The sequence below is a fragment of the Sebastes umbrosus genome, chromosome 15 (genome assembly GCF_015220745.1).
Source record: "Sebastes umbrosus isolate fSebUmb1 chromosome 15, fSebUmb1.pri, whole genome shotgun sequence".
In the NCBI taxonomy this organism is placed as follows: domain Eukaryota; kingdom Metazoa; phylum Chordata; class Actinopteri; order Perciformes; family Sebastidae; genus Sebastes; species Sebastes umbrosus.
In genome coordinates, this window is record NC_051283.1 from 16,731,242 (window position 1) to 16,749,153 (window position 17,912).

The window sequence follows — 17,912 nt, forward strand, 5'->3', positions numbered from 1 at the left end:
ATCTGCTAATCCAAAACTGTACCTTCGATGACTTCCGTTCATAAATCAAAACCTCAAGCGCGCGAGTAACAAGTGCTCACATCTGAGGAGGATTTGGCTGGCGCGAGTCCAAAAGATAAGTCCTACCGCCGCACACCTCTTGACACCGAGAGGTGCTGATAAAGAATTGGGAGAGGACCAGGAAATCAATCAGGAAAGCCATCTGGCGTCCCAGCACTCTGGAGACACCAACAACTGTCTGCATAGCCTGAGGGACAGCCAGCCACACAAGTGACCACAACAACAGAGGGGATCTATAGTTGTCTGATTCTGACGGATGGAAAAAAGAGGCTGCGAGCACAAATCAGTACAACCCACCAGAGTCACACACGTGCACTCAGGGGAATACCATCTTGTCTGTGCGTACTGTATTGTCAGCAGGGGAGCATACGTATTGTAATTGTGCAGACACTTTGTCACAACTCTAACTACAGTTCTCATTGTGTGACAAAATATACATTCAGTACAAAAGCATCTTCCAGAAGGGATATATATATTAAAATAGAATTATATGTTTTTTTTTTACATTTAGGCACTTTTCTATGGGGTTGAAGTGTACAGGTGAGACTGGAAAGAGGATCTTATGGTACGTGTCCACAGGGGCGTTTTTGGATTGCGAGGGATCCCAGCATTGGATGCGTGATGGGCTGCCACTAGATACTAGGCTACTGATTAGACGAACGCTTTTCCTCGCGTGTTGCTGCTTCCAGCTTTCAAACCGGAACCAACTTGAATAGAAACTTTTTTCCTCATATATTACAAAAATAGTTCACCGAAATGTGTTTCTGAATCTGTCTTTATTTTAGATCGACAACGGATTGTTTAAAAGTTTTTTGGGAGTTAACGGAGTCATGCTTATGCTGATTTGTGTAAAGTAGCCTAGACCTAAACTTTATGTAAATGAGGAATGGGCATACTGGCGGTCTGTCTCTCAAAACACAGCACTAAGCTACCAGAATGCATTGCACGGCTGTTTACGTAGACAATGAATGGGAAGTGTGGAAAGGACGGATCCTGTGGATACGTACCATTACTCTTTCTATTTGCAGTTACCAGCATTAAGTGAATACATTCCCACTTATTTATGACTAAAGTTGAGATATGTCTGCAAGAAATAACACAGTATCTTATAATTTAAAATAAACACATGTAGTAAATCCAGAAAATATGGCTATGATTTAGTCTTTTGAAGCTGCATATCATTTAAAGAGCACAAAACAGAGAAAAAAAAAGTTACAAAAATGACTACAAAACTAGAGAAATGACCCATGTCATTTTACCTTAAAGTTAAATTTGCATTGCAAAATGACTTTAGTCAAAGCAGAACGGAGGAGGACTGGAGTTTCTCCTGTTATCAGTAGTTAGGTGATTAAGTCGAAGAGGTACTAGGTACTTCCATAATGCCTGTGATCTAAGGCTTTCTCTAAGCCACTGGTATGTAAGAGTAGAAAGCACTAAAAAAATGTCCTGAAAAGGTTCTTTAACAAAATACCTGAAGATTTGTCCCACTTTCTCTCGACAAATAGGGAACACAGTGAAAGAGAGGAACTTGAAGAGAGGAGCGTTGGCGCCCTCTACGGGAGAAGATGCAAACATTTTAAAAATGCTTCAGGATGTGGCTGTGAAAAACATTGTAATGTCAGCCACTCGCGAGTTTGTTGACAGAGGTATAAAGCAGTTATTATCATTTAGACAGATGCACAAGTGTTCCAGTGATTGTGCACGTGTGTGTAAAGCAAGTGAGCTAAACTGATCTCAAAGATTGCACCAGTAGTGGAGTGGGTAAAACAAGAAAAAAAGTCAGCATGTACAAATGTGCAGGTCCTCACTAATCCTCCTCGATTACAAAAACAAAACATCTTCCAGCAGGCTCCTGTCTCCCAGCAACAGCATCCAAGAAAACACTTATTCCCATACATATTTCCAAAGTACTTCAGAAAGTACTTGTCAGTATAATTTCATATTGGTCCATTAAATCCAGCTGGCACAGAAATGTGCAAAAAAAGTTTGGAAGGGAGCATGCAAGCTTCCTCCTTTGGGCTCCTTTCAGGGCAAGGCAAACATATCCAAAACACTTCAATCCACCCGTATCCCTCCTCAGGATAGCGGCCCTGAATGAAAAACATACTCTAGGTTGATTTACCATTACATTCTCTCCTCAAAGAACCACCTCTGGTGGAGGCTGTCGGTGCAGGGTTGGAGTGACGGAGCTGGTGTCCCGTTGTCGGTCTTGTCTACCGCCTGAACACACTTCTGGCTCGCCGTGTGGTACAGGCTCCCGTCCTGAAAACAGCCAGGTGGAGAACATGCATTACAAAGAAACATAATATTATAATACTAAAAGATTAATAAAGTGGTGCAGGAATGAGTCCTAAAACCCAGAAATGAGTTTGCATTTTTGCACTTCCTGTTCCCTCACCTGGAAGTCAATGAGGTTTTTGAATGGGTTTTTAGTTAGATGCCTGAAATAAGGTCTGTGGTATTCAATTCAATTCTATGTTTGCATACAATATACATTATATACTGGAATTTTTAAGTTTTGACCAATTTTATTGCTGCATTAAAAAGGTCTACACTTGAATTGTAATTCCTGTTAATTTTGAAGATTTTTTACCAAGTTGCAGGTTTTATTATTTTAATACAATTCAGTAAAATTGTATCTATGTACTTATTTGTTACAATTTGTTTAGGAAAGCGATGTTTAAGCCAAGCCTGATCCAGTCACTTCCACACAGTAAGGCATACTGTTTATTAATTAAACACTGGTATCGGATCATTACTCCGTATCGGCCGATACCCAAAGCCCAGGTGTTGCGATCGGGACTGAAAAGGTTGGATCAGTGCATCCCTACAGTAAATATCCTTCTCCTGACTTGTGACGCTTTTACGTGTGTTAAAAAAGACGGTTGCTAACCAGTGGCGAAATGAGCCGAGCCGAGCACTAATCCGCCTTTTTGCTTAGTGGTGCAACGTGACGTCATGCGACCGTGGTGCAGTTCATTTATAGCCTAACGTTAGCTTTGTACTTCTGACGATTGCGTTGACGCTTCAGAAATCATCTTGTTGAAGAAAACGTGTAAGTATCATAAACATGTGTTTACCACAGAGATTACTTTCTGTAATAATCCAATGGAAAAAATCCCATTGGCTGTTTTGTCGAGGGAACCAGTGCGATAGTAACTTCATAGTTGGCATACAAAAATACATCATCCCTGCAGCGCTCTATAGTTACGTGCTGGTTAATCACTCAAATGGCCAACAAGTAGTTAAAAAAAGTAGCAATACAATCCATGTACACAGTATAACAGAACAGCTGCTCAGTGGGGAAATTATCTTTATCAGTTTTACATCATGATTTATCTCCAACACTGAGCTTACTATTGGAACATAGATATTCTGCCCCCGTCCACTCTGTCTTTCTTGGATCCATTTACATTTAGATAGTGTGGTTTAGCTACTGACACTAGTGTGGTGTGACTACACTGAACACGTGCTAAACAACTTGCAGCAGTGTGTGGTGAATACCCAGCTCGCTAGTGCTCTGTGAATTACAGTGTAGTATCACCCACACTTTAACTCAACAACTGTTGGAGCAGCTCAGCAGCTATGTGCTTGACATGACTTTGACATGAATTAGATTTTGGCCCTGGCCGGGACGCTGTGATTCAATTCTCTCAGCTTCAATCCAGTAAAGACACTTAAAGGATTTACATTATTATAGTATGGATTTGAAAGGAAATAATTCTGCTGATTGTACAGTGCTTTCTAATTAATAAGGCAATTATACAGTATATATATATACATATTGCCAAGACCCAATTTAACAATGAGATTTTCAGAAGAAAATCATCACAGTATTTATATTTTACTGGGGGTGGAAATCACAAGAGGCCTCATGATACGATCTTATTGAGATACTTCAGTCACAATACGATCTTATTGCGATTTTAAACATTTTGCGATGTGCTGAGTATTACGATAAGATATATTGCTACTTATTAACTTTTTTCAACTGCAAATTATGCAGTTTGTCAACATCTGTTTTATCTAATAAGAAACAGTTTTCACTCTGTTAATCTCAGAGTTTACATTCACATATCTGGAGGTCAGAGGTCAAAGGATCCCTTTGAAAATGGTCATGCCAGTTTTTTCTTGCCAAAATTTAGCGTAATTTTGGAGCGTTATTTAGCGTTCTTTCCGACAAGCCAGTATGACACGGTTGGTACCAAGCAATTCCTTAGGTTTTCTAGTTTTATATGATACCAGTATCTTCACTCTAGCTTTAAGACGGAGACCAGTACAACCTCTGAAAGAGAGAATAGTGGCCGTTGGATTATGTGTATAAATACAATCTTCCCACGCAAAATATTGCAAAACTATGCTGTATCAGTATTTTCCCCCACCCCTGTATTTCATTTATTCCTTGTACATGTATGGGACAAAGGAAACAGAGAACAGACACATCTGCATCTATGAGTAGAGGGTCTGTAACAGCAAGAGGAAGCAGAAAGAGGAGAGGTTTGTAGGTGATTAGATGGGTGTCTACCACCAGTAAGTGTTTGAGTATTCGGTTCCCAGTATATTGTGAAGCATTAGCGGTGGTTCAAGAAGGAAAGTAATAAATAATGTGGAAAAATGAACAAGAAGTCAGAAAAAACTTAAAAAGGACTCCATCTCAGATATCATCTTTCACTTCTCTTTCTCTCCCAGGCAGCGACTCAAAGTCTCATTCCATCCTGCACTTTCATTGCTGCCATGCCACTTCCTGTCTCATTACTCCGTCACCACTGTCTGGCCACACTCACACACACACACACACACACACACACACACACACACTGGCTCTTTGGTTAAATCAGGATTTAATGCATACAGACACTCAAAACAGAAACATATACTCCTTACCTCTCTGAGGACAAATTTGTGGTCTGCGGGTAAGGGTTGTCCTCGTTTTCTACACAGCTGGAGAGTCAGGTAGGTGCTGATGTTGTCACCCACAACGCATCCGGCAGGTTCCCTTGTGTTATAGCGGATCTCACCGTCCGTGGAGTATTCAAAAAACTGCGAGAGGAACAAAAACAGCTCTAAATCTTGTCATGCAAATTGTGCAATAAACATAAACAAGTGTGCTGCTGGTGTGTGCGCAGATTATGAATGAAAGTGCGAAGTGATTCTGCAACATGCAGGGAGCTCTGATAAGGCAGATGGCACAAGCACCGCTGAGCCCAAGACATCAGTGTGTGTCCACAGACGGCTGCTGGAATAACAATGATAAAGTGCTTCCTGGACTACCGTCAACCACAGAGGGAAAAGGTGTTGGAGAAAAACCCTGTCCTTTGGATCAACAAGGACAACATATCATTTTTCAACCTGGGATAGGCGAACTAGTCCACTGTTCCCTGTGTTGTAAGATCACAACTACAAGCCCTTGTGGTCTACTGTGAAATAAGATGACTGTATTACTTTGAGAGAGTCTCAGCAGCTATTGATGATGATGATGATGATGATTGCTGCTGTCTTAGGTAATAGAAAACATACATTATGCTGTGTTTTTACTAGGGCCGTCAAAGTTAAGAAATTGAGAAATCTCCCTTTCAGGTACATTTTGAACGGATAAAAAATGTGCGATAGACCACGATTAACTATTTTAATTGATTGACAGCCCTAGTTTTTAACCATGAATTGTTAGAAACATCAGCAACTAGATGTAAAACATAAGACTCTATAGTTCTCGAGTAAAACTGAGACTAATAAAACATTTCACTAGACATCAAGAAACATTTTATGGCGAATGGCCTGAAAGACCGACGTCTATTACCTGGTTCTGACCCATGCCGTGACACTGGTAGAGGATGACCCTTTGGCCCACCACTTTGTGCTCGTCTATAGGGTTGTAATCAAAACAGTAGTTCTTCTTGCCCCGGTTCTTCAGCTACAATGAGCAAAAAGCAGTCATGTCAATAGATATTTTCAGATACAGATCAAATATAGCGTACAGAAGCTCAAACATGGGTGTGTAAATCCATGACAAAGTTAATCTCATTGTAAGGAAATATCACACTTTTCTTATTTTGATAAGTCTCTCACCAGCAATGCTCAGCTTGATTCAATTCAATTAAACTGGTGAGAATTGGTGACAATCTGCGACTCAAATGTGTTCTCTCACCATTCCAAACTTTCCTGGCTGATCATCTGGGACGTGAATATCGGGGTAAATGTTATCCAGATACCACTTGAAGTTCTTACAGCCCAGCTTCTCTCTGAGCTTCTTCCGCTCCGTCACGTCTCCAAAGGCCTCCTAGAAACAATGACCACAAACGACAGTTCCACCGGATTATTTTAGCACCACCTTTCTGCCATAATAACCTGAGATTCAAAACAATAATAATAATAATAGGAAAAACAGAACTGCAGTAATATGGATATTAAATCATGATAAGTGTCAATCAATGGCATCTTACATTCAAATAAAGACCTTGATGCAGTCAGTGTCAGACAGCTGCAGTGTCAGAGGATGTATTCATACGCATAGTTCTGTGCTGAAATGGTATACAATAGCACCATCTGTAGTTGTTCCATAACTCTACACAATTACATTCCCAATAATAACAAACTGAAAACCACTCCTACATCCGAGGCAATCAAAGGGACTCCCTAAGAACTTGTTATGGCCCCTGATGGGCATGGTTTGAATTATTTTTGATTTGATGAAAATGAGAAGTTGGACTGAGTGGCAAAGGATGGGCTAGTAAGCTTGGAAAAGAAGGCAAACTAGCTGAATAATACATGCATACAATTTGAGATGAGTTTATTTGATGCATGTCAAGTATGAAGCAAGGCTGCAATAGTTTTGAATTTTCAATTAGTTTCTATTTTATTCTAGTTTTGACTTTTTGATTTTATTTTATTTTAGTTTCAGTTAGTTAGTCAGTTAGTTTCAGAGTGCATTTGTGCATTTGCTAGTTTAAGTTTAGTCAGGGCCAGCTATAATGTCTCAGAAGTATGTAGCTATATCCTGAATAAATACAAAATATATGGTTGGAGAACTAGAAATGGCCATAATGTTTAATCTTCGCGCTACTTTAATGAATCGACTGCGGCACAGCGCCGTCTCCTAAAAGGTCAAATACGTTCAATTTCTGTGGTTCAAAGCCACGAGAGTTGACGGAAATTTATGTTGTCTCCTTTTTTCAGTAGTGATATATTATAGCTAAAAAACTAAAACTGAAATGAATTTTTATTTTATTTGTATTAGTTTTTTACCCAGGCAATATTGTTTCAATTTAGGTTTTCTTAAAGAATATAGTTTTTATTTAATTTGAGTTTACTAAAAATATTTTTCATTACATATTTTCATTTTAGTTTCAGTTTTAATTGACTATAATAACCCTGGTATGAAGGCATACAGAACATACTAATCATGTTTTCCTATAATTTGTATATTTGGTCTCACACCTAAGTACATGATGTCTTACATCACATACATTGATATCAGAATACAGACCCCCCCATCTGAGAACATTTTTGTTGTTTGACATAATGTAGTCCATCTAAATGTCAATATATTTTAGCACTATTTAGTTTCCAGCATTATGATGGTCAATTTGACAATTTCATCTGCACAGTTGGGTGAAAGTCATTTGAAACTCTGCAGGGATCTCTAGTCGCGGTTGCAGCTGTGCCAGCAGTACAAGGAGCAAAAATCTAAGTGCATCTTTGTAAAGTGATGATCACAAAAAAAATAAAAATTCATCTCTGATTGAAGTTACAATGAGGCGTGAGGTCTCCTGTAGGTTTAAACTTGAGTCCCGTCGAACAAGAGCGAGAGGATTGACGCTCGTCTGTGTGCTTATGAGTGAATGCAAACAACGTGGATGTGTGCTTGTGTAAATACCCTTTATGCGTAGATAGTTACGCACACACACACTACAGTGATCATGACGAGTGATTTACAGTGCAGGGAACGGAATACAGTCTCCACTCATTTGTGGTTGAGCATATGCGCACCACACCTTCCCCGCTGGAGGAAGGCTTCAGCAGCACGGCGGGATGATGGATGTTGGTGGTTTGCCCAAACACAGCTTTAATTGGCCCTTCATCAATTTATTTGCTCAAGAGACGGGTTCCCAAAGGAGAGAGTCCGCTGGTAATGGGAAGGACCGGTAGGGGCCATCTGAGGACACTGAGGGTCCACCACAGTATACAGTAGGAGGCCAATAAGAGGACAATAAAGGAGCAGTACATGTGCTACTTAAATGACAATGAAGAAGCAAATGTAGGAGTGACTAGCAGACCAAAGACAATCCAGTATATGGATCAGTAAGGGCTCACTGAGGAAACTTAAGGAGCAACTAGGGACCAATCCGATTTGCACAAGAGGTCAGAGATGTGCCAATTAGACAGCCGGGAAACAACAGATACATGATTACAGATTCATCCCTGAAAATAATACATGGTTACATTTTAAATCTGGTTTATTTAGGTTTCACACGGCCTTATTACTTATTAACCAAGAGTAGATATAACTCACACGGACTGACAGGTGACTCATCAACTTGACAGTTTCCGTGACCTCATTTCATCCTGCAATGTACTGTTTTTTCCTCTGAGGAGGATGACAATGTAATCGCCAACCAGACTGACTGGAAATATTACAATTAGCCATCAATATATGTTGTGACGGACTCATGTTACCTAGATTGTGGGCTTGGAAGCAAATCAGGACTAAAAAGGTGAAGACTAAATGTACTCAAACCAGGCCTCAGGTACTAATTTACGCAAATAAACAAGAGTTTATCTCTAGCAAAGGAAGGCAATTGATCCTGGAGGGACAAAAAAGAGAACTCTGTGTGTGTAGCATCTGCTTTGACCATGTCTGCTCGTAGTGTTCTGAGAGAAAACTAGACTTCTGCACCTCCTCATGGCTCTGTTTTCAGGCTTTAGAAAATCTAGCCTGTGACAGGAGACTTTGGCCAATCACAGGTCATTTCAGAGAGAGAGCGTTCCTATTGGCTGTTCTCCGGCTGGTGGGTGGGTGCTTGGTATTTCCTCAACTGATCTCAACATGGCTGCCGAGTCACAAACTTTCTCATTTTACAGCTAAACAGTACACTACAAGATGTTTCTGAAAACATTTGTGGCGAGAAATAGGCATTACAGTAACAGAATACTGATTCATATTTCATCAGTGCTGCCTAGTTTGACCGTTTGATCGGAGTCCGCGAGTGATTGACAGCAGCTCGGAGACAGCAGGCTCCAGCTCGGCTCTGATTGGTCGTTTTCCTCTGCTATGTCAAATCTTGCAGATGCCATAAGGAGCACCAGAGGTCACAGAGGCACATGATTTTTTTTCAGATTACCTGTCTCATTGATATCAGGATATAGTGAACGTTTTATAGAAATAACTTTTTTTTAAATCATATTTGTTCCAATTCTACCCACTGCAGCTAAGTAGAAATTTGTAAAGAATATCTTGAGAAATGTATTGTTCAAATTTACAACAGGGATTAATAATCTCTTCATAAAAGGTTCGACAAAATCTGCACGCGGGTATCGGAAACTCATAAAACTGCTGGAAATGCCGGAAAAACAACAGCCGAAATAACATGAAAAGTGAGATAAGGCTGTCAGAAAATGTCGAAAAACTTGCAGCATCATGAGGAGAATGAACCCTTATTTAATATCGTATATTGTAAAATGTTACGTATGAGCCTACCTATTGGAAGAAGGGGGAAGCAGCAGCGGTGTTTGTTTAAAAGGCTCTGATGTATTGGGTTTGCCGAGCCACTGCGAAGTTGGCAAAGCTACCTCCTCTCAGGGAGATGAGCGCCACCTGATCTGTGTTTAGAGAGCCTCTCCTCTTAACTACACTGTCTGCCACGCACTGGCCCAGCCCCCTCCCACACAACACACCAAAGCAGGTGCACCCCATGGGTTAGCACTGCTCTCACCCCTTCATCAAGGACAGGCGGGTGACACCCGTTGGCACCGAGTGACACGGAAAGGTGGTAATCACACACCGGAACGCCCTGACACCCCTGTCACCTTGGGTGTCTGCCGCTCATGTATCCCAAGTGTCACTTAATCAGGGGAGCTTTTACACCACAGCGGGAGTGCAGTGCGTGTGTTTGTAGTGTGTGTGTGAACATGTTATTTTTTTTTTTGCATGTGTGGGACTGAGAGTGTGTACACTGGTGAAATCGAGTTTCGATTACTCTAATCTAACAGGTTTGTGCTAGCTGTAAAACATAAATCCCAATACTCCATAAAGGAAACAAATCATTCAGTCATTAATATGCTGTAATGCTTAAAAATAGTTATATTTGACACACACACACACCATCTGTGCAGACTCACCAGTCGAGCGTGGGGGCTTCGATGGTAGTAGACCTCTTTGTATTCATCCATCCAGACCTCAGCGGCTCTCACGCTGTTTGCCAGAGCTTTAATCCGCGAGTAAGGGGCCTTTTTGGGGAACACATGACCCACATGGGAGCAGGGGTGGACCTCCAGGCTGCCTCCACACTGCCAAATCTAAGAGACATACACAACACCACCACCACCACGAGGATTTGGTTAGCCTCTCAGCCATGATTCAATCATTCAACACAATGCACTGCCTTGTTGTGTAGGAACTTGGAAAACAGAAAAGCGGTTTTGTTGTTGAAGGGAAATCATTTTGGTCACTTCCCTTTGGGGAATTACAGTTATTGAAGAAAAAAAGGATGTTCAAATTCTTCACTGCAATTAAAGTATTCAAATCTTTGGCCTGTTATCAATGGGTGTTTAGTTATAATTCTTTCAGGATGGTTTTCACAGGGAAGGAGGAGTCGTCACATGATGCAGTTCTTGGTAAATGGAAACCAGATCTAGATGCCTCTGTAGTGCTGTGTGTTAAATATGCATATTTCATGTCAATATGGAGACATACAGTACATGAATTATGCCTATTTTGCATAAAGATAGGACCTCACACATGCAGAATACATGTACATACAATATAAACACACATCTGGTGCTTTTAAATGGGGTCGTGTTTACTGTGTTCACGAGAAGAGTCCATATGAACGCCCCCCTCTTGTGGTATGCACGGCCATGGAAGTTAATTTCTTCGGTGCATAATAAGTTAATATATTGTAATTTTAGTCTATTGTTTTTCTTCGTAATTGTATAAAGGTCTGAAGAAAATGTTGATATTTCCAACGGCCTCATCCTTTTCCTCTGTCATTATGCCTTTGCATTTCCTGCATTATATTACCCACTTGCTAGCTTGCTGAATTGTTAACCTCTGTGGCTTCGAGACGCCGACAGTAACGTTAATACTGTCGTTGCTTAGCAGCGGCGTTCTCACGACTTAACCACTTGAACGGAAAGCATATCGTGTACACGACGTCCCATGTTGTAAACACAAGTTCACGAGTGTCATTTGAAGGCTCCGTCCGTCATTTCTTACCCTGAAGGAGAATTCCAGGTTCTCTCCTCCCCACACCTCCATCCCAGTGTCGTATGTCCCCAGGTATTGGAAATACGACCTTCCCACAGCAAACAGACCACCTGCCATAGTAGGAGACCTGAGGAGAAATAACAAATCTGACAATAATTCCCTGCATCATATAAATTATGATTTATCTGGATGAGACAAGTGATATATCAGCTTTAGTACCAGCTGACAGTAGTGTTAATAGGTATTAATGTAGAACCTATTCTGTAAAGTTATCCTTAAAAGTGTTCACATGATTTTTTTCTCAACAGGTCCCACAGACCTGTATTTTCTCATACAATTTACATATTCTCATATAACGGTTTGTATCTTACGAAAAGTTATTCCTAATTTTTCGTGCGTTTTCCTATAGCTGTCCAGCAACACGTGACGCACGTGTCAGTTTCTGCTCCCGTCTGTTCAAAATAAACCTACGTCTTCACAGGAAACAACTGGTTAGGTTTACGCAACAAAACGACTTAGTTAGGTTTAGGAAAAGATTAACTTGATTAGGTTTAGACAAAAAAAATGACTTAGTTAGGTTTAGGAAAAGATTGACTTGTTAGGTTTAGGCAACAAAACTACTTAGTTAGGTTTAGGAAAAGACTGACTTGGTTAGGTTTAGGCAACAAAACTGCTTAGTTAGGTCTAGGAAAAGATTGACTCGATTAGGTTTAGGCAACAAATCTACTTAGTTAGGTTTAGGAAAAGATTGACTTGGTTAGGTTTAGGCAACAAAACTACTTAGTTAGGTTTAGAAAAAGATTGACTTGATTAGGTTTAGGCAACAAAACTGCTTAGTTAGGTTTAGGAAAAGATTGACGTGGTTAGGTTTAGACAACAAATCTACTTAGTTAGGTTTAGGAAAAGATTGACTTGGTTAGGTTTAGACAACAAATCTACTTAGTTAGGTTTAGGAAAAGATTGACTTGGTTAGGTTTAGGCAACAAAACTACTTAGGTTTAGGAAAAGATTGACTTGGTTAGGTTTAGACAACAAATCTACTTAGTTAGGTTTAGGAAAAGATTGACTTGGTTAGGTTTAGACAACAAAATTACTTAGTTAGGTTTAGGAAAAGATTGACTTGGTTAGGTTTAGACAACAAATCTACTTAGTTAGGTTTAGGAAAAGATTGACTTGGTTAGGTTTAGGCAACAAAACTACTTGGTTAGGTTTAGACAACAAAACTACTTAGTTAGGTTTAGGAAAAGATTGACTTGATTAGGTTTAGGCAACAAAACTACTTGGTTAGGTTTCTGGTTTCACACAGGGTAAAAACATCAGTCTCCTGGGGAAATGTCCGTTATTTTCTGACGCACCCATTCACCCAGACTTCCTCTCTATGCGGCGTTTGTCGCTCTTTATACTTCCTGGTTCACAATTGTGGGGATTATATACAAATTGATTTGGTGGGATACATATGAATTACAGTGCATTACTTTTCGTAGGTATAGCTACAAACGGTGTATGAGAACAGCCTGCACAGACACACCTGATGACATCAATGGGCGAGCGACGGCGCTTCTGTTCATAATCTGGGATAACGTGCCAGGTGAAGACCAACCGCCAATCGAACCCCCCGATCTGGGGTTCGCCAGCGTTCCCTAAATACTGGAAGGTGTTCCAGTCGATCACATCAATGACGGGACACACCACGGCTGACGGCTCCTCTTTGATCCTGGAGAGGAAAGGAGAGAGTAGCTGTTGACAGGGAGAGGCAGTGTTTCTTGTTCATCTCAAATGTCTGTGTCAAGAGTCTGACTCTGGTACATAACAGCACTCCTTCAGCTTCAGTTGTGCTAAAAGACTTTCAAACCACAAGAGTCAATTTTCCTGCTGAGCGTGTTCTAACCTGTGGAGCAGGGGCTCTAACCAGCCTTCATGACACTCGCAGTGACAGTCCAGGAAGGTCAGCACATCGCCCGAGGTAATGGACGCCCCTAGCAACCGGGCCCGCACCAACCCTTCCCTCTTGGTGGCCCGGATCAGACGCACCTTCCTCAGACTTGAGATGTACTTCTCCAATGGCTCCTTCAGATGAGCTTCAGGAAGTAAAGAAATAAAACTAAATGTGTGTGTGAAAGCCATTTATGAATTTATGTTTCTGAATACCACTTCAAACAATAAATGATTCAAATGGAAAACAAAACAAAGACAATCTGCTGTCAGCTTTTGATGGCAGCTGGTAACGCTGATTAAGAAAGAAAGGAAGGAAAATGGTGTTTGATACCCAATTTCTTCATTCAGATCATCCATCTGGTGTCTTGTCGCTAAGATAACACAACAGTATTTGGATGGGTTTGAATAATAAAAATGTGCTGTGGTAAGTTATCTCATTAAACAGACTGTCAACACTTCCTGTATGCTGTTTTGATGTTTCTGAGAGGTTTTCTTATGTTGATTTATGGGATAGTATGAGATACAAATGCATCTGTACTTTACAAATATATTATAATGTTTATTTTTCTGTGCCTAATAGTTTTCTGTCTCTACACTTCCTCCTCGAAGGAAACAATGTGAAATAGGAGCGTCACTCTTTGGTTTATTTGCTCACCACTCTGTACTATGCAGCCAATGCCAGGGCAGAGGGAGAGGCAGGCATTGCTTAATTTATATGATAATAAGCCAAAAACATTTAGAACCACTCCCTTAAAGTGTCTCAGTTCCTAACATGCAGTCTGAGTACAGAAGACAAAACAATGAATGACATGACGATCCCTCTTAAAGTTCATTTAACCACAGAATACTCGGTTCTTCTTTTTTTTTTCTCCTTCCAATTTGAGTCTGATGAATAGCCCCGTGCTTGAAACTATTTACCACCCATGCATGTATACTGTTATTAATTATTATTATATCATTTTGCAAGATGTTTCTGTATATTCATATGTAAGATAATTGCCCAGACGTGTGTCATCGAGTCTATCTGGTATAAAATGTCCCTTTATCTACATCTTAGATTCACCACCTGTCGCCAACTTCCTGTATCTCTGTTTGACTTTCCTAATTGCCAACGTCAGTCTGTCCTGCACCCTTCTATCTAAATAAACCGCTGATTGGCCTCTTTCTGTGTGCCTCCTTCTGTGTCCCTCTGACAACCTTTCTGACTGTCAGTCAGCCTGCCTGCCTGCCTGCCCACTGCAGCCCCTCTGCCTGTCCGTCAATAAGTCTGTGCTCGCACCTCTATCACTGTAGTCGTCCACCAGCACCACCTCTTTCAGCAGGATGTCGGGCGACGTCTCCAGCACGCTGTGGACCGTCCTCAACAGGGTGGACCAGGCCTCGTTGTAGAAGGCGATGACCACGGATGTTGTCGGCAGGGTACGGTAGTCATACTTCAGCTCTCTGCAACTGCAATATAAGGAGAATTTGCATGTTAGTGGGCAGATTGGAAGATTGAGATTGGACGCCTCTTTCCAGGATGTCATCGTGCAGTTACCCAGCCTGAAGCTGGGTAACTGCACGATGACATCCTGGAAAGAGGCGTGGAGCTTAAGCTTGGTTGCCAAAGTAAATACTCATAACCAGCTCAATAGATAAGTATCATTGTTTTTTTAGGCTGGTGAGTGAAGCAAGTCTTGCAGCTGATATTTTCAGGTGGAATTTCATTCATTCATTCATTCATTCATTCATTTTATTAATTCTCAGTGTGCAATATCATTTTCCACTTGTGCAATTTTGTTAGTAGTCTGTTTATTGTCAATACTGTATATACTGCTCCTATTTTTATACTTCCTTCTATCCCCTAATAAAGGAATATCTTATCTTATCTTAAATCCCCTTGAACTTGATTTAAATCTTCAAGAATTTTCTATGTTTTTGCATTCTCCATTCACCATGTAGGGCATCACAAACTATCAAGTCAAATAGCAAAAATCTCTTTACGTAACACATAAATCATTGGCTAAGTACTATAAGTTAAAGAAAACTTACAAGTATACCTGCAGTAAAAACTAATAAAATAGTACTTTACTTAGAGTATACTTTAAAGTGTACTTTCATAAACTAAAAAGTGCTAAAAGTATAAGGCTACAAGTATATAACTAGTAAACAAACCTATAAGTTCACTTCATAATATAGTTGCAGTACAAAATACAACTTAAATGTAAACTAGTTGTGTACTCAAAGTTTACTATTTCTTACTTAAAGTGTACTTTTATAAATTAAAAAGTGGGCCAATTTAGAAGTATTACAGTTTTTCTCAATTGTTTACACACAAATACTGGTACTTGACACACAATGACCACAACATGTAACTCATGCACCAACCCCCTGAACCAATTCTGCTAAACTACAAGCACAATTCCTGCTTTACACTCAAATTGCAGTTCTAAAACACACTTTTTTCAAAACACTACACACAATTCTCTGCATTTGGCACAATTTTCATGAAGAAAATCTCGTTTTCACAAGGAACACACTGTCATTCAAAATTATAAAGTCAATTGCCCTACTATGCACACTGACTCATCACATGGGCAAACACCTGTCACACAGTGTTACAATTAGCAATCAGTTGATGCTTTTCATGGCTGGATTCGACATGCTAAGCGATATTTCCCCCGCTGCTTGGCCAGGGCAAACATTGCTTGTGATGTAGATGAGGTGCTGTGGCAAGACCGAAACAGAAAAGAGGATGCAGCATAGTTTTTTTTTTTGTTTTTTTTTTACTGTAACTGTATACAGTAAATTCTTCTGTTGTTTTGTATGTAGACCACTGTATGTGCAACTTTGTGTTGGTTGGGATGTACACTGTGTACATTGTTTTTGTGGGGAAAATAAAATATATTTGTTACCGTGTATTTGTGTGTTCTGAGTATAAAAACAATATTCTAAAATATTTTACAACACACTTATGTATGTACTGTCTGTAGTAAGTGTAACACTGAACAAAAAAAAGGCCTAAGTCATTATGATGAATGGAGAAGAAGTGTTTTCCATTCATCATAGTGTTTTACATTGAGCACATCAGTGTTCAACTGGTTCTTATAAATGTCTATTCATATGATGGTTTGTGTGTGTCATTTGAAAACAAAATACCATTTTAAGAAGAAATAACATTGATTTGAATGTAAAGTTTCATTTTGCAGGAGAATTGAGGGGTTTTGCCCATTGTGTGTGTGTTTTTTGATTTGTGTGTAGAGTTCTGAGAGTATGAGGCATGCTTTCAGAAAATGTGTGAAAGTAGTACACTTAAAACTATACTACTAGTACACTGATATTAGTGTACTTACTACATAAAGTCTACCTGTGTTAGCTGATGCATCTTGTTATTTGCACTATCCCCTAATAAAGCAATATCTTAAATCCCCTTGAACTTGATTAGTGTGATGATGTTCCTGTGGTATAATAAAGGTTATATACTCACAGTGGGTTCCATCTCTCTGGCAGCCTGCGGTGCAGCGACACTTTATCACTAATATAAGTGTTAATCTGATGTTTATTGATGGCTTCTTCCTCTTGTCTCTTCTCCTCTTCGTTCAGGTTGAGTTTGGCAGCTCTCCCCATCTCACCCAGGGCGTTTAAATCCAGTGGTGGCTTCTCATACACGGGTTTCTTCAGGTCCTCATCGCTCACCTCTACTGGGGCAACTCGTCTGTTCGTGGCGCTCACCTCCACCGAGGAGTTGCGTCTCACAAAGATCAGATATCCCACCAAAGAAGCAGCAAAGAGGAAGAAGAGTAGCTTGGGTCGACCTCTTCTTCCGCAGAGTGCCATCGTGTCGCTGCTTCTTCCGTCCTCGGTGGTGTAAAGTTGGGTTGAAGTTTCATGTAGCTGCTGCACCTCCTCTTCCTCTTCCTCCTCCTCCTCCTCCTCAGTTGGTGAGTTGAAGATAACTGTGACAGGATTATCACACTCGGATTAAACTAGTTTACCTCCTCGGATTAGCTGTCTAAACCTATCTAAACGTTAACCTGTTGGCTTCCTACCAGTGGAAGGAACCACAACAAATCTAGGTCAGTTCATTGAGAACATTACAGCTCAATGTTTACACTCACAGAGACACGTGTCTTAGAGCTACTACTACTACTACCTCGTTGACCCGTCAGTGTAGCGTTACCTGCTGTAGCGGTGGATATTATCAGGCTGAAGTTTGCATTGAATTTGAGTTGAAGTTGAATATGCTGTCAAGTGAGTTTAGGGCTACATGGCTAACTACGTTTCCGGTTGGATAATTTCAAAGTAAAATGCTGCAGCGTGTAATGAATAACCTAAATCAGGGGTTCTCGACCTTTTGTAACTTGAGGCCCACTTCTGATTAAAATAACAATATCCGAGCACCACCCTCCCAAATAAATGACAAACTGGGTGTTAGGGATCAAGCAGTGAGGCAACGAGGAAACAGGAGTTGTTGAAGTAACTGGGCTTTTTATTTACCCACATTTTTTTTCAATTT

At 40.3% G+C, this 17,912-nt stretch overlaps 1 protein-coding gene across 1 annotated transcript; it reads right to left on the bottom strand.

Moving 5' to 3' along the window:
* Positions 1–238: 238 nt before the first annotated feature.
* galnt12 (UDP-N-acetyl-alpha-D-galactosamine:polypeptide N-acetylgalactosaminyltransferase 12) lies at positions 239–17,674 on the bottom strand. Its single transcript, XM_037795532.1, has 11 exons — positions 17,577–17,674; positions 16,884–17,302; positions 14,697–14,866; positions 13,371–13,560; positions 13,011–13,196; positions 11,492–11,609; positions 10,396–10,572; positions 6,206–6,337; positions 5,858–5,971; positions 4,945–5,100; positions 239–2,322 (listed from the first exon to the last, which is right to left on the bottom strand). Exons 2-11 carry the CDS (start codon positions 17,231–17,233, stop codon positions 2,185–2,187), a joined length of 1,731 nt encoding a protein of 576 aa, XP_037651460.1. The 5' UTR covers positions 17,234–17,302; positions 17,577–17,674; the 3' UTR covers positions 239–2,184.
* Positions 17,675–17,912: the final 238 nt, after the last annotated feature.

Excerpts from the sequence above, each read along its gene's own strand:
- galnt12 (XM_037795532.1), bottom strand. The coding sequence starts at position 17,233 with ATGGCACTCTGCGGAAGAAGAGGTCGACCCAAGCTACTCTTCTTCCTC. Across the intron at positions 13,561-14,696 it reads GGACGACTACAGTGATAGAG|CTCATCTGAAGGAGCCATTG; the intron begins GTGCGAGCACAG and ends TACTTCCTGAAG. Across the intron at positions 13,197-13,370 it reads TTAGAGCCCCTGCTCCACAG|GATCAAAGAGGAGCCGTCAG; the intron begins GTTAGAACACGC and ends TTTCCTCTCCAG.